The sequence below is a fragment of the Netta rufina genome (assembly GCF_964035555.1).
Source record: "Netta rufina genome assembly, chromosome: 10".
Taxonomy (NCBI): Eukaryota; Metazoa; Chordata; class Aves; order Anseriformes; family Anatidae; genus Netta; species Netta rufina.
The window spans coordinates 14,571,411-14,588,291 of NC_140133.1; the positions used below are offsets into that span (position 1 = coordinate 14,571,411).

At 37.8% G+C, this 16,881-nt stretch overlaps 1 protein-coding gene across 2 annotated transcripts in view; it reads right to left on the reverse strand.

The window, feature by feature from the left end:
- FHIT (fragile histidine triad diadenosine triphosphatase) overlaps positions 1 to 16,881 on the reverse strand; it is a 564,423-nt gene that overhangs the window by 135,093 nt on the left and 412,449 nt on the right. For both annotated transcript variants that reach the window (XM_084293015.1, XM_084293014.1), the window contains exons 4-5: positions 3,557 to 3,702; positions 2,573 to 2,602 (exon numbers count right to left, since the gene is read on the reverse strand). In XM_084293015.1, the coding sequence (XP_084149141.1) occupies positions 2,573 to 2,602; positions 3,557 to 3,702 (176 nt within the window). The remainder of the gene's footprint in view (positions 1 to 2,572; positions 2,603 to 3,556; positions 3,703 to 16,881) is intronic.

Consider the following 16,881-nt stretch of genomic DNA (forward strand, 5'->3'; position numbering starts at 1 on the left):
ACAGGCACCACTGACGTATCCTGACATCACAGTACATCTGACTGAAACATGCACACACCAGCAGGTTTCATGCCAACGCAATGAACATATAACATTAGCAAACAATATCTTACCGTGGATTTCTATCCAAAATCGCTCTAAGAGACCAATCTCCTTTAAACGTGGTGCAGGCACTGCACATATCTCAGGCATCTCCACAGCAAAAAAAGACCTGAGACATAATCAAATTCAGGTCCAAGGTTTTTCTTTGACATGGATTACTATTTCTCCTTGTTGAAAAATAAGGAGAATTTTCAGATAAAATTTCTCAGTTTATATTTTCCACCAAGCTGATTGCTTTTCCCATTTTGTAGTGAGGTTTTGCACTGATCAGTTTAACAGCCAGTACTCATTCCCTGTTTCCTGTAATTCTTTTCCCATGTAGCATATGTAGTAGCTTATATCTATACAGGTATCCAGAATTATACAAAATAAAATAGGAAAGACTCTTGAAGCCATCTGGTGTGTGCCCCCATTCAGAGCTAGATCAGCTACACCTAATTAGCTCCTGACATACCCTTGCCTACCCTATTGAAACAGAGACTTCACAAACTCCCTTGGACATTTATTGTGATGCTTTGCTATTCTTACTATTAGAATGTTTTCCTAATGTTAAATCTGTTCCAGAAATTTTAATTACAAGTTCTCTTAGAGGAAAACTGGATTATTGTGTATTTTTATACATGCAAAAAAAACACATAGAAACAAATGACACACCAAATGCAAAGTTCATAAATTATTTGTAGATCACGTGGTTTTACAAACTTTCTAATTCAAAGGAATTTAAGTGGAACCAGCTATTTATGTACCCTCCCTATTGTTCACTTTAAAGATCTTGATCATAGTAATTTTTTCCCCAATTTCAGTTTTGAAAGCTCTAAGTTCTCTGAAGAAAATAGTTGTTGGCATTTTCAGATGATAAACATCCTAAAGTGATGATGATAAATTACAGTGCAGCCCAATGATGCAGAAAAGTAGAGAAATGCAAACTGCTAACCTCCAATTTATGAATACACACTCTTTATTATGGAGTCTAGGGGTTCACAGCTGTAAGAGTGGGTCATTTTCATCTCATTGCTCATTAGAAGTATAAGATGGAAGCACTAAGTGTGGCTACCATTTGCAATGTACCAGATAGATTAATGCTTAATGTTCTTTGTCTCTGGTATGAATACAAAATGATACAGATTTTTTTTTTCCCTTTTTAAGGCCTATGTAAGCATCTGTTATTGCTCACAATCACACAAGATGGGGATTTTTACATCTGGTTTTGCTCACTCATACTAGAAAATTTTCTCACATTTTAACTTAATCATCCCTATAATTTTTACGCAGGAAAAAAAAATAATACTTGTTCAAGATAGCAAAAGAAATCCTGTGATCCATTTGCTAAGACATGTCCGTGTTTAATGATGAAATTTATTCAGGAATGTATTTAAATTGTGAAACTTTCACCCAACTACAGGCATTCCCAGTGAAACCCACCCAATGAACTCTAAGTCATGACCTGAGGAATCAGTTTTATTGCAGTATGGCAGTAAATTGTATTACATTTCTTCATCACTGCTCAGCTTCCTAAAGCTTGGGGATTTTCTAATTTCTTCTTCTCTCTCCCTTTCACCTCTCTGATAAATATTCAAAGCAGGCAACAAAAAGGCACAGGAAAAATAAGGTCAATACAAGCAAATTGGAAAGAAGTAAAATGTTTCTATATGCTATCATTTGGTTGTTAGAGTTATCTTAATCAACCCAAACAGCTTCTTTGAGCCATCTAATCTGATTTTACAAAGTGCTAACCCATAGCCATATTTGACTTTCCTTTGATTCCAAACGTTAAAAAAAAAAATAGCCTTTATCTAATGTTCAGGCATATAATCTAACTACACATGCATTTGCATTTGCATTACGAGGCAGTGAAACATGGCTGGAGAGCCATCTTGGATGTTATCTATGTTATTACTCAAGTGGAGAGTATAATCATAAATCCTTTTGCCTTCCACCCCCCGCCTTTTTTTTCAGAAGTACACTTAAAATCTGTTTTTAAGCTTCACTGGCTCCATTACATTTGAACTTCAGTAACAAGAATGTGATATGAATATGTAGAGAGCAAGCAGAGACAAAAGGTATATTTTCATAATGTGGTTCAGTTTAACTGTTCCTATAATTATCTACAACTCATTAGGCAATAAAAAGACAAACAAAGAGATTAAGAATGGAAGGGCAATATTTTCTCCATAAAACAAACACAAAAACCTTAAGCAGATGCCTCTTTTCTATGGCTTCCCTTGCATAAATACACCCAGCAGCTTAGAAAAGATATTTTCATGATTGAAAACTTTTGTCTAGAAAAAAACCTGTAAACATTATCCAGTGCAATTTCAATAAAAAGTATTTACAGCTATTGTACACTTGGGATTTTTTGATCTCAAGGATAGCATAACAATACAGCAATGGTCTGCAGATGACTAGCTTTGATCTTTTATTAGTTCTTATAATTGTCTCTTAATTTGTATTCTGCATAATAAGCACTCACCTTCACAGTTTGTCCGGCTTCAGGGCCATCCTGTAAGCAAAGGGAGAAGTCTCAGGTTAGAGGAACTAACAAGGATCACACACAGGGATTCAGAAATATCACTCATTAATCATTCACATCCAATTTCATTGTATGGTAATTTAGCATATTCTCCTGGGGTCCCTTCAACACAGTTTTTAGACTAGGTGCCTTTCCACATCATGCCATGGCAGAGTGAGAAGCGGTATCTTTGACCACAAAACCCACAGTTGTTAATTTTCATGCTTTCAGATTGTATTTTTGAATAGCTAGCAATAGGTTTCTGATCCTTGTGAATATAAAATCAGACAAGTAAGTGAGAATTTAATCAAAGCATGCTTTCTTAAAGTCTTATTCTAAGGAAATAGGCTTAGTCTTCTGATTTGCTTTAAAAAAAAAAAAAAAAAAAAAAAAAAGCTCTTTTTTTGGCACAGAAACCCAGTACAAATAACTGAAAATAACTGATAACATATTTACATGGCCATATCTCTCTGCCTGCATATAGATGTGCGTGAGTAGGAGAGAAGGAATTACTCCTTTCCATTCCAAACTGTGGGTTACCTGCTGAAGACAGAGATGTGACTGCCTCCTCTAGAAGTTCAATCCTGCAAACACCTCCTTGGGAAAGGAGTACTTGTTGAAACACTCATGAGTAAGTATTGTGTTCGAGAGTGTTCCCAGGCTTAGCCAAAAGAATAGCAGTTAGTAATTATCCAAACTTTTCTCTTTTTTCTCTTAGCAATGAGAATTTCTCTTTCAATGGCAAATCTGGCATATTGCCATCCACTGTGCAAAACATTAATATGCTTTTTAATTTTTTCCTTAATTGTTACTTTGCATTTGTCGTCCCTTAAAATTTGAATGCCCTTTTGTCATTGGCCTACAAAAGGTGGTAGGAAGCTTGCTAAAATAAATCATGAAACCTTTTTATTTATTTATTTATTTATATTTGACTGATTTACAAACCTGAATTGAAATGGTGAGTGAAGTGGCACCAAAGTGTTTCTCTACCACGTTGCCAACCCTTTGTGCCATACGAAACAGATCAGCCACCTCCTCGGGACACAGGTCGCGGAAACGCTCCACCGGACGCAGCGGGCAAACAAGGACATCTGAAGGTTGGATTGTCAAGGTACAAACGCAAATCTGATTGCCCAGAAAGAACAGTGTCTCACCCCCTGCCTGTAACCTGTTTCTGATCACCCCGATTTGGCTAAACTTCTGCTCTACTAAAACATAAGGCTAAACATAGTCAATCACACGATGCTTTGTTCAGAAGTTTCCTGAAGCCCTTCAGGTATCAACCAAATGATTAAAATACAGTTCATATGCTAATATGAAGACATCTAAAGGAAAATAAAGTTTTCACAAACTCAAAGTTACCATTTTGAACTACACAGCTGTTGGTATTAACATCTTCGGAAGTTAGAGACATTTACTTTTGTGATTAAAAAAATGGGTGAAAAGCAACAGATTTGAAGGTGGATATGGGTGTGTGATCCGAGACAACAGTTCTACAGTGTTTTTCCACATACATAGTATGTATTTTTTAAAATCTTACTCTTACACCTCTAATTTTAGGTACCTAAATGTGAAAACCCGACACTATGCTGTTAAAAGCAGCTCACTTACTTATACATCACACTAATTACCATTCACGAGGAATGCTCACCTGTTATAAACATTATATATTTTTAGAAATATGTTAAGATACTTCAGACTTTTCGCTTTTAAGTGCTGTGTTCACAACACTGCAAATACACTGATTTTATTCTACCTTGGTAACAGCGCTTCATGAGTCGGTGAAATGAAGCTATAAAGTAAACAATGGAAGTACACAGACACTATGCACAGTCACCTGATCTGCTGTGTTCACAAAAATTAATAATTTCTATGACTCCTCACTTGAAAGTCAATTTTGTAATATTATTAATAGTGTCCAGAATTCTTAGCAGAGTTTCAGTTGTGTAAATTCAACAAGAAAGCATGTGGGACTTGCTTCTCATTTCAGTTCCCTGCAGATGGGATTTTTTTTTCTGACTTACAGTATTGTGTTTGCAGAATAAAGACCTTAAAATCACCTTTAATACCACTTGAACTTCCCTGACCAAAGGCTGTGAAAATTAACAAGTTCGGTATTTTTTCCTTATTAAAATGAGTGCTATTTTCAAAGGACTATTTGAAGAAAATTAAGCTCCATGCCATTGTGTTCCAGTAATATTTATTTTTACTGCACCTTGAAGCCTGCAGGTGTTCAGGAATATTCTCTATATTCCAGGAAATGTAACTAGGAGATGTTCTGTAGTTAACAGGTTCACACCAAGGTTACACTGACATGATTTAAGAAGCCTCAAGAACCTCATGAAACATTTGAAATAGAAAATGATTAACACATGCAAAAGATGTTTTATTTCCATAAACAGAGAGACATGTTTACGTTCACCAAGCTTCTCATAGGAATCAAATTTATAATTCTGATAAAAGTAAAAAACAGATAATTTCTGGAAATAAAGAAGTAGGAGCAGATTCTGACAATTTTTCTGAATCCAGATGAGGACAGACAATATTGTAATGGATATTTGCTTAACTGGGAGCAGATTTTTCCAGCAAGCTCCCCAGCTTTGCTCCCAACAGAACAGGAGAAGAACAGAACAGAATCCCAGCTGCAGGCTTAATCTGCTTTGAAAATCTGGCCCTTGCTTGTCTGGTACAACAACAGCTATGCCACCACTATTTTCTCTTTTCCTCTTGTTGTAGCTCACAGTATTAAAAATATTTTAAGGAAGGAGAAATATCTATTTAGCAAACGGGTACTTGGAAATAAACCATTCCTGAACGGGGAAAAAAAATCTGGTTTTGTGGGTTTTTAGCTCTAAAAGGCTGTGCCTCTTGGCAAGCTACTGGGCATAATAAAGCTCCTGTAATTTATTTGTGCCTTCCCAGCACACTGTACAAAGCACCTCCATAAAGGATGCTATTGGCTGAACTCAGGGCCCAAGGGATGAGCTGGAAACTTGCTTGGCAGACCTGATTTCCATACCAGGAATAAAGGAATAGAAAAACTAATTAATTTTACTCATAAAGAGGAAATCCACGTCAAGAGTAAAACAGGAAAAAGGACATTCGTTTAATCTGAGTTCATTTTTCAAAAGGAGAGAAGGGAAGCTTTTACCCTTAGGGCATCTGATACTTAAGTAGATAATTATCCTTCTTCTGCAGCACTGCTTTATTATCATGGGTCAACGAACCATTTATAAATGAAGAATTTCCCCTCACTTACCTCTAGCAAAACTGCTGCTTACATTAAGACAATTTCCTTTCCTCCTCCAGAATTTTTTTCCTACAGTTTCATTCTGTCTCAGACTTGTATACGCCTCACCAGCATTTGTTTGTTCTCTACCTAGCTCAGGGCCACAGCCACAAGTATGAAGTTTTGCATTAATCACAGTTTCTACAACCTTATATTAGCACTGTACTACTTGTCACTGTGATGCATTGCGAAAAACAAGGGCTAAATACTGCTTGCGAGAGCTTTCCTTACCACAGCACACAGGAGAGGGAGAGACGGCGGTGTGAGTGCTGCTGCTGACCAAGGCAGGATATCTGTTTCCCCTTCTTAATTCTGTCACTAATCTGTTCTGTCATTTCTGCAAGTTGTCTCTGTACCTCTCTCTCTCTCCTCTTCAACTCTTTATCTGCCTTATCTGCTCAGATAGCCCTTGCCAGTTGGTGCAATGGAGGTTTTCTTATTAAGCCGTGAGGCTTTCTGCTCATGTGGGGCCATGAGGTGTTCCTCCACTATCAGACAATGTGCCCATAAACCACATCCTTCTCCAAAAAGGATTTTCACTTCCTCCTCATGTTACCAAGACTCATTTACAACTCAAACTAGATTTTAGCCATATTTCTGTCTTTGAATGTGATAAATAATTCAAAGGCACAATCACACACTGGAGCATCTTTACTGAACTTTGCATCATTTCAAAATAATTCTACAAAGAATAATGATAGAAATTCTGAATCAGAGCTAAATTAACATGAGAATGTAATTAGGACAACATTCAAGTTATATTTAACTATGAATATATAAAAAGGCAAATGTTAGAATGAATTCATGGATTTGAGGTCATTAAGAAAACAACCAGCCACTGCAACTTTAAATCACAGTTTTTAACTACACTTTTTAACACTTGGATAGCTTTTAACATTATGTCCTGGTTAGATTTTAATCTGGATAAATGTTCTATTCATCTCAAAAGTCCTCCTAAGTCTCAAATCAGATAAACTGTTCATTGCTTTCTGCAATTACCCACTGCAAACACTGCTGTGAACTACTGATGTGCTTCAGGTGACTGTGTATTAATGATGCGAGTGAAAGCAAGTCTGTACTTCTGTGTACGTGCGATCGCTCCTTAGGCAGCAGCGCTACTGCCATCTGAGATGCCTCGGGGCACCCAGCTGCCACTCCAGAAGGGCAGGAGTCTGCCATATGCCCTGTGTCATATATGCCAGCCAGGTGGGATGTCTGAGTCAGCTTAGGGTATCTGAAACGGCAGCAGGTGCCTGTGCTTGGGCAAGAGCCCCCACCTTTACACAGGGGCTCAGCAGGACAAGGGACCTATTTTCTTGGCAGGCACACTGCAAGACTGAAGGCAGCATTCTGCCTTTGGAGAGTTTGAACTTTCTGTTTCCTTTCTCTAACCACCATAATTAATAATTTCATGATTTCTTCATTCATTCTAAACCGCTACTGACTGATGAAGTTTCTATTTTTAAGCTTTGATGTGCACAGCTGTTATTTCCTTCAAACTCTCTGAGTCAGTCCACATCATTACAGTACGTGCCATTTAATATGTCAACTTCTCCATTCTAACGAGTGGAAAACCTTTACACCTAATTATAATTTGTGATTGGATATTCCACTCTCCAGATCTTGCAGGAGTCTCAACAGCCTTACTTTCTTTTCCTAATACCTAAATATTCATACACAAATCAATATGCACACCCTCACACACACTAAAAGCTATATTAATGATTTATTAAACAATTAGGAATGTCAGTATTTTTCCAAAGACTACCAGTAGACAGTAGGCTAAAACTCCAGCTATATTAGTGGCAGTGTAGAACCACAAAGTAGCACTAAAACAACATTGGGTCAGACCCACTACCCTCAAACCACTAATCTCAAATGGAGCTGAAACCTACGGATGACCTATGATTTCAGCAAAATTACTTGTCCTTACATATTGGGCACAGCAGCCCACTCCCTGCATAACCTTGGGGAGGTTGTTTAATGCACCAAAGTCTGTAAACCTCCTCCATAACTCAAATTAATGGCCTTTCTCCCAGTGTTGGTATAATTAAGACTGCAACCTGTAAGGAAAAGTTTGGACTCATGGTCAAGCAAGCACCGTTCACGAAGTTTCTACACACCAGCAGAGCCAGGATACTGAAAGATGCCAGCTCTGAGCACTCAAAGTCAAGGCTGCACACATTTCTGTAAAACCCTTTCATGCTTTCATTGACTTTTTAGACCATAGTAACTGGAGCCCTTTGAGACTGGCATTCAGAGCGACGCACTGTAATGGGTACCCAGACACTGCCAAAGCTGCACTCAGTTTTGCCAAGCACAAGTACAAACTCCCCATGCACATCTATGCATCTAAGGATATGCTTACATAAAAGATGATGGGTCACTAATGAAAAGTGATCATTTGTTAAGTGCATAATGACTTTAAGTTGATCGCACAGGAGGCTTCAGCTTCTACAAGAGATGCAAAACATATGGCCAACATCTGCATGCTGACCACTTCAAATGCAATTTTCCTTTTGCTAATACACAGGCTGGAGGCCAAAATTCAAAGGCACAGTAGTCACTTCCAGTGGCTTGGTCTGAATTCTAGCTTTGAAGCCCAAATTATTGCAGTTCTGTATCTAAGGTCTAGTTCTGACTCCATGTTCCCTTTAGTGGGATTCTGATCAGCCCATAAGACACCTATGATAAATTTTCATACACAACTATTTGGGTACACACATTCTGTAATTCTGATATCTTGGAAAAATAGCTTTTTTCCTTGGGGGTCAAAAAAAGAAAGAAAGAGAGAAACAAATAAAACAACAGCAACAACAGCTAAAATTCCTTTTGTATGACAAGCTTTAAAACTAAACACAGCTTTTTCCTTGTTAAGTCCACTATTTTGCTATATAAAAACATATTTTCCATTTTAACTTTTATTTCTGAATTTGAACTTCATACATAACAATTCAAACAATTCAAAGCTTTATAAAGGAAAAAAATTAAAGGCTCTGCAGCTACTGACATTCTTACAATAGGAGTAAAGTTCTTTTTTTCCTTTTTTTTTTTTTTCCGTTTTATAAGAACCAGTTAAAACATTAAAATTGACAGGTTTTCTTAATATGTTAAGGCTTTAAAAGAACAAAACACATAGGGAAAAAGGCAGAATATCTAAAGTGAAAGGGTAATTGTGTCTTTATGAAGCACTGGGTTTGACCGGTATTGTTTGTTTTCTAAACCATTTGTTACAAAAGGTTTTAGCTCAGTAAAATGACATATTTACGGCATAGTCAGGAATCCATCATTGGCATTGGGATGGAAATACTATTCCTGTTCCAGAAACTTTAAAAAAGATTAAAAAAAAAAAAAAAAGAAAAAAAAAAAGAAAAGAAACACAAAAAATCCTCCCTTTACACAAGACTCAAAGATCTCAAATATGTATATATATTTTAAAGTTGAAAGTAGGAAAAATATTCAAGTTAACTTGAATATTTTGAAAATTAAGAACATTTCAAAAAGTTTAAAACTCTTGAAATACCTATTCTAGCATTCAAAAAAAAATGTTGACATAAAAGACAGTTCACAGTTAATAAGAAAACAATTTGTCATTAATAATTTAAGTTTGGGAAACTCATCAAAACTTATCCTGTCATTAATATTTTGGTTTTGACTAAACTGTTTGAACAAAAAAAAAAAAAAAAAAAAAAAAAAAGAGAGAGAGAGAGAGAGAAGAAAAACAGAAAGAAAAAAAAAAGATTCCAAACTATGGTGCCTATGGAGACTTAATACTGCTTCATGTACTTCATAAGCTTGTGTGAACACTGTGAAAGCACAGCAGCCTCTCCCTCCCAGCTGAATTCACCCCCCTCATTTATGGAGCAACTGTCAGCAAAAGCTCCTGTCTTGGAGACAAGGGCTTTGGCCACTTCAGGATTAATGCAGGCAGTAGCACCATGGATATTGCTACCATCTCTTCCTAACAGGAGGAAGCATTTGGGAGTGGTGTCCTTTGAGCGTGAGGCTGCTCAGTAGCCAGTCCAGCCCTCAGTGGGGTGGGAAGATGAGGCCTTGGTGTGGCTGCTGGGAGCTCCGAAGCCAGAAGTACCAGCTGGAGATGACTGCAACAAATGATTATTTATAACGATCTCATGCATCTGTATGAAATACCCCTTCTGCGCATCCATCAGATAGCTGATGGGAATGTAGTAATAATGCGCTGTGGGGAGCTGGGTGAGGGATTATTCTTTTCTTATATTCTGTTTTACATGAATTTGCATCAAGTGCCCCAAGCACAGAGAATCAGTCAGACAAAGCTTCAGGTATTAAAACTCACCACAATGTTGTCCCCAGACAGGCAGGGATATTGAATTCATCATTGCATCTAAGCACAAGTTTTCTTTGTTGAAAAACTCTAATTGCTAACAGAAAGAAGTCCCATAGCTCAGAAAAAGAAATAATAATAATAATTAATAATAATTAAAAAAAAAAAAAAAAAACAGGAAAATGCATGACTAATAAAATTAATATAGTTGAAAAACAAACCGCTAGTCATTTATCTTTCTTCTGCCCTGCCCTTGAACAATTCTCCACATTTTGAAGGCTACAGGAGCAATTTCTCTCTGAGAAGAAAACAGTACTGGTTCCACAGACCACGATAGGAGGAGGAGTGATGAAGAAAGTGAAGACAACTGGAACAGCACGTGCATGTACACCTACACTTACACACATGCACAAGCTGTATCAGACAGGCATCCAGAAAGCCCTTAAAATGAATCAAATACACATAATAATCCTGCATTAGAACAATAATAGGTCAAAGCATCACTTCAGTCCCCACTTCACCCACTGAATTAGGATGTATGAAAGACCACAGCAATGCAAGAACCAACACCCTTCCCCAGGGATAAATCTTGCTCAGCAGAACAGCGTGACTCACTTTTGGAAGGAAATCTGTAGAGGCTATTTGGATTAAAATTGAACATTTCATAGTAGGAAAAGTTGAAGGAACACTTTAGCAGGTTTTATATGTAGAACTGGATTTAAATATATTTAAGAAAGCTGTTCTGGTTATGGTACATCATAGAACTTGCTAGTTTGGGAGCAAACATGGCTGTGAACAATAAAGATGATTAAGAACAAATAAAAAAGCAATAAAATTACAATAAAAACTCAAAAATTGTTTCAATCTATTAAAACCACACACAATGCATTTTTCTGATCTTGCTATGCCACTTCATAACATTAATAAGAAAAAGTCATTAAGATAAGACAAATTATCTAAACATAGCTGATCTTGATAAGGCAGCTCAGTACGCATTTACATTAATACAGAAGACCAGATTTAAGCAGTAAAACAGAGATTTAGCGGTTCCAGTGGAACCAAAAGCAATCAGTGTAAATCTTTGACACGGATCTCTGTGCACTATGATAAGAGCACTGTTTTAAGACCACACTGCAGCTTTTATGGATATATATATATTTTTCAACTTGGCCTCATCTTCTCACCACAATGAAACTATTTGAAATAATTCATGTCAATGAAAGGTGCGCTAGTTCCAAGAAATTAACAATAAATATTATTTCAGTTTTTCTGTAGAAAGAAGTCAGTATATCTCATTTCAATACAGATGGCTTATAGACCAAATCATGCCAGATAGCACACCAAAGTATAAAGGACTGCTACTCAAAGTACAGTGACTCCACGAGACAGAGGGCCGCAGCAGGGAAATGTGAGATTCAGAACTGTTAACTTTTCATTTTAAACAAGCCTTTCGTTTATTTGATATTCCCTTTAAATGCCTTTAGGGTATGTCAAGTAGGTCACTAAGAGCTCAGTTCTTCATAGCGAGTGGTATCTTACTGTAGGATTCCTCCTTTTCTGCTAGTGACTGACCTCAAGGGCAGCCTCGGGCAATAGCAGGTGCCTAAGTGGAACCACAGTGAGAATAGTCGTAGGAGAGTTTGTGGCTCAGAAACATGCTTCCGATCCAAGTTTCACTTGGTGGAAATTTACTGCAGACCCAAACTTAGATTTGTACTGGGAATGACAACCACATTCTAGAATAACATGAAATATTTTATCTTTGAAAGCCCCAAAGCAATAACCAATAGCCAAATTAGAAAAGTAGAAGCCAATAGGAAGCCACTTCATGTGCATCTGCTATCATGCTCTGAGAAGATCCTGTAATGATACGCTGTTGTACAAGCCATTGCAGCTAATGGCTACATCTATGTTACTCTTGACTGATATACCCTATTTCTAAATAAATGACAAAAGCACTCGTAGTTACACAAAGCCATCTATGCATGTCTATCAGTTATAAATGTACAAGACCACTGCAAAAACACCCATACCTGAAGCTGAAAGCAGAAACCAAACAAAACATGGGTTACAATGCTTGAAGAGTGTTTTGTTTTGTTTTGTTTTTTGTTTGTTTGTTTGTTTGTTTGTTTTTGGCACAATCATCAGAGCAGTGGCATTTACCAGAAAAAACTGATATGCTCCTGCAAAGCAGCTCAGCATCTACAAGTCTTGTCCAAATGACCTGCATCACAAGAAAACTGCACTAAATTCAGTTTATCAAACTTCACCCTGCTGGAATGGCAACATGTAATTGCGAAGCCTCATTTCAAATGGGGAAGTCAGCTCACCATTCAACCTCTCCACCTGAGAATAAGAAAGAACTTGCAAAAAATGTTTCAGAATTGAGTCTTAATTAAAGTTGTGGCACTGTCATATTCAAAAAATAAATAAATAATGTGACCACTGTGAAGTTACATTCTAGAACTCATGATTCAAGAACTGTAATAATAATTACTAAGTATTAGTTACGACAGTTATTTTCTTGGAAGTTGGATGCCGTATTCCAAACAAAGTTTTAATGGATACAAGCTTTGACTTGATAGAAATACAACACAGATGTTCTGGGAATTAAGATTCTGTAAAAACTGTAAGCATTACTGAGACTGTTCTCTGTGGGACATGAAAATATGTTCTCTTTTTCCAATCTGGGCTTCTGTGGTTCAAGACAGCAATAAAATAAATGGTGAATGTTTGGTGAATCTGTCTGGGATTTATCTTGCCTAATTTTGAAGATAAATTTGTATAACCTATAAAGCAAAACACTGTATTTGGACCTGTGAAAAGACAGTGCTTTGTGGCAAATTTATACTCCAGAATTAAGTTACCTTAAGCAAGGCTGTTTTGGATCTGCTGCTGGAGAAACTGGTTACGGAGCCACTTTGATTACCAATCAATGGCAAATGATCAAGAGCTTTACACATACTCTTTACAACTCTGCATTAAGTCTGTGCTGAATAGCACATAGAAAGACGTGCTTCTGGTAGCACACGCCAGACAACGGTACCTTCATTTCACAACCAGTGAAGCATCAGCTGGAGGAATGCGGTACAAGACCAATTACCAGAGTACCACAGGGGACAAAGAATGGGCTTGGATAATCAAGGTTTCAAATAATGAAGGTAATTTTGAATGTAATTGGTAGATAATGAGGAACATGAATAACAGGGAGTTTTGGAAAACTGAATTTGGATAATTCTGACTGTCTTACAGTAAACATATTCCTCAAAGAATATTTGTAATATATGCTGGGATTTTCAAAGTTTCAAATGGAGTAAGACAACTGATTCCCATTAATTTCTCAGAAGTGGTTTGCTACCCAGTCCTGTTACGGCATTCAGAAAGCTGCTCCAATTAAGTCAATGGAGAGTTGTGCTTGTCTTAGACTGGAAGCTCTCAAAGCACATTTTATGAGCTCACTTATTGATATTGTTACTAGAACAACAGGATGGGCTATTCTGTTCCAGGTAATTACATGAGATTAGAATGATCCTAAATTACAAAGGAGAAAAACAAACTCTCCTAGAACAAACAAACAAAGAAGCTCTCTACACCCCTTGCAGGAATGTCGTAGCCCTCCTTAAGAACATCAGCACCTGCTGAAGCAGTCTGAAAATTGAGAACTTTCTGTCTGCCTTACAAAAGAGCTATTTAGCACACTAGCAAGTCAGAAAGGCAAACCACGGTACCTTTGCCCTGCAAGATCATTGTTCATCATTGCTGCTGCACATAAAAATAACCGTGCCACTGCATTTCCATCAGTTCCTTTGAATGTTAAAAATTACATAGGTCTTGATAAAGAACATAGACGAGCACCTTTATTGCATAGGTTAACATGCAGCTGAAGTGGGAATGTAGCAGAGAAATGACTTTGCAAGTGGAAGAGTCTATTATTGTTTTGCAAATGTTACTTCTTTGCAGCTTAGTAGGATCTACTGAAAACAGTATTTTTTTCATCCCAAGGATTTTCACATTATACCCCACTGAAGCACAGGAGCATGTACGCACTCTTCTCTGCTGTCAGGAGACAGAAGGTCACCCTTAGAAACGTTAATAGGTGGGGAACATTGAAATGGTAAGCAAGGAAAATGTAACTATGGGCTGACGGAGATATTTCAAAACAAAGAATATAAAAATAGCCCCTTCTGCAGTTTATATAGCTGGGTTACAGATATACCTGATTACAACTAGCAAAGCAAAGCAGGGACTCAGCCTTCACTCCACTGCAGGAGAGGAAAAGGTGAGGTGAAAATACTAAAGACCCTATGTAGTGTTTAAACAGAGACTTAGAGGCAGTGCAACATGAAAAGATATTATTTTAAGCCACAAATCCTTAGCTACTTAATTTTGACAATTTATTTCGTATCTACTTGATATGAACACAAAAAGCTTGATATCTACAAAAGTGTTCATAGAAAGTGCATTTGTCAGGGCAAAACACTCCCAAAGATACATTTTCCTTCACCTGCCAGGGGAGTCAGTTTTGGATAAGTCATACATTAAAGCTGAGAAAATGTAAAACAGATGTAGAGAGTGTCTTCAACACAGAGCTACCCACACAAAGCATTCCTTTTAAATACAAAATAAAACTTGAGCAGAGATGGTAAAACACCTGCTGATGAAAGCTATAAAAGGAGAGGAAATCAGAACGTACGTTTCCCCCTTGGTTTTCACTTGCATAATAAGCCCTCTTGGATAAGGACAACATGGCTCTGCGTCATGATTGCCTCGGTAGATGTTTTTCTAATACTATTATTGTCATTAATGCTCATTGTTCCCAGCTCTGCGCATCATAGCTAGGCATTTCAGCATGCACAATACATAAATTCATGCTCTCATCCAGGACTCCTGCAATATTCAAGAACATGAGAACGAAGAAGACAAACTAGCAGTTTAACTCTGAATAACCTTATTTTGTGTGAGTGTCATCTGAAACCATTACTTTAATGTGATTATCTGTTTTTATTATTTCCTTTCTGTGGACTTGGAATAAAGACACAACTGAGACTCTTTCAGACACGGTCATTGGCATCATTATGGTCTTTCCACTGTCATCAACAGAGATCTGATCTGTAAATCAAGTTAGACTGCAAGGGCTACCGAAGAGCAAGCTCTCTTTATCATGTCATTACATACCAAAGCTACCAATTCCTCTGGCTCACTCAGAAAAACAGACTGTTTTAGTTCCTTTACATAACCAGAGGAGTTCTTAATGCACAGATTATTGACTTAGTGGGGTTTTATCATTTCCCAGAGTACCAGGGGATTCTTTAATCCAGGACTTCTTTACATGATCTATTTTCATGGCTCTTTTTACTGTCACAGTCTGTCATTATAATGATTTGCAAATCCAGAACCAGAGTATGCTCAGCTCAAGGAAGAGTGGGGGAGAAGGCATGCCCTTCTTGTCTGCCCTCTCATACTCCACAAGCATTGAACACCATCAGACACAGCATGACAAAATCCCTGCAGGACTCAGTGCAGCAGGGAATTGCACGGTACAAGGTTGGCTTTCTGTCCACAGGAGCATTTCCACATCAGCCTGTGAGCTCCACAAAAGCATCAGGACAGAGTTCTTCCTTTGCTGCTCTCCGCAGAGCTCAGCTGGGTGACGAGGTGCCGAATGTGCTCACCTTCTCAAGGGCACTGCCATGACACCAGTGCACTGCAAAAAGAGGAGGCTCAATCAGCAAATATAGGTTTCAAAATGATCAGATGCTTTGTTGACACTACTGAAAGTACTCAGAGATGTTCATTCCCAATAGAGGGTCAATGCAAGCACCTGTCTGTTGCCCTTACACCTTTACATCTCACCTCATCCTCATTAGCAGATATTTCCCTTGCCAGTGTTGGAACCACTGCAAGAATCTGCAAGACCGCTATGAACTTCAGATTAATCACAAGCCTAAAAGTATCACTGGAGCAAGGCCTGTTAACACTTCACAGCATGCCTTCATACCCCTCCAAGATTTGGGCTACAATCTCTGGTTTGGACCTCTCAATGTTCTCATAATATGAGTTGATCACAACAGTATGTCACTGGCATATGTTGCTAGCAGACAGTTCCTTGGAGTGAAGAAAAAATATCTTAAATCTGACATGGTATCAATGTTTAAAAATAAAAATAAAAAAGGAAGGAAATGATGTAAACAAACACAAAACAGCAAAGAAAGGTGACTACTCCAGACTCATCCTGGGTGTGAAGGAGAAAACTGGTGCTGAACTGCAAACTTTGTTTCAGCAAATAAATTTCCAAGTCTCTGTGTTTATTCCCTAAATTAGAAGCACACAGCACTTCTTGGGGGGTTATGATCACCATCAAAGTGGTCTTGCTGAGAAAAGTGGATGTCAGTTTCTCTTTCCAAAGGTCACAAAGTAGATATTCCATATCTAGGGGCTTAAAGAGCAGGAACATTTGGTACTCCTCCACATGAAAGCATCTCCACTGTCATTTGTTCAGCTTCCTCTTGTTAAGCTGCTGGATGTGAATCACCCAGTGACCTCCCCACATCAGTGATGGCTGTGTATACTGGTACAAAACTGTCTTACAAAAGTGATGCACATGCTGGTTGTTCTGGAAATTAAACACATGATCGCTACAGAGCTCACTTGAATTTGCCTGTCATTCACATGCAA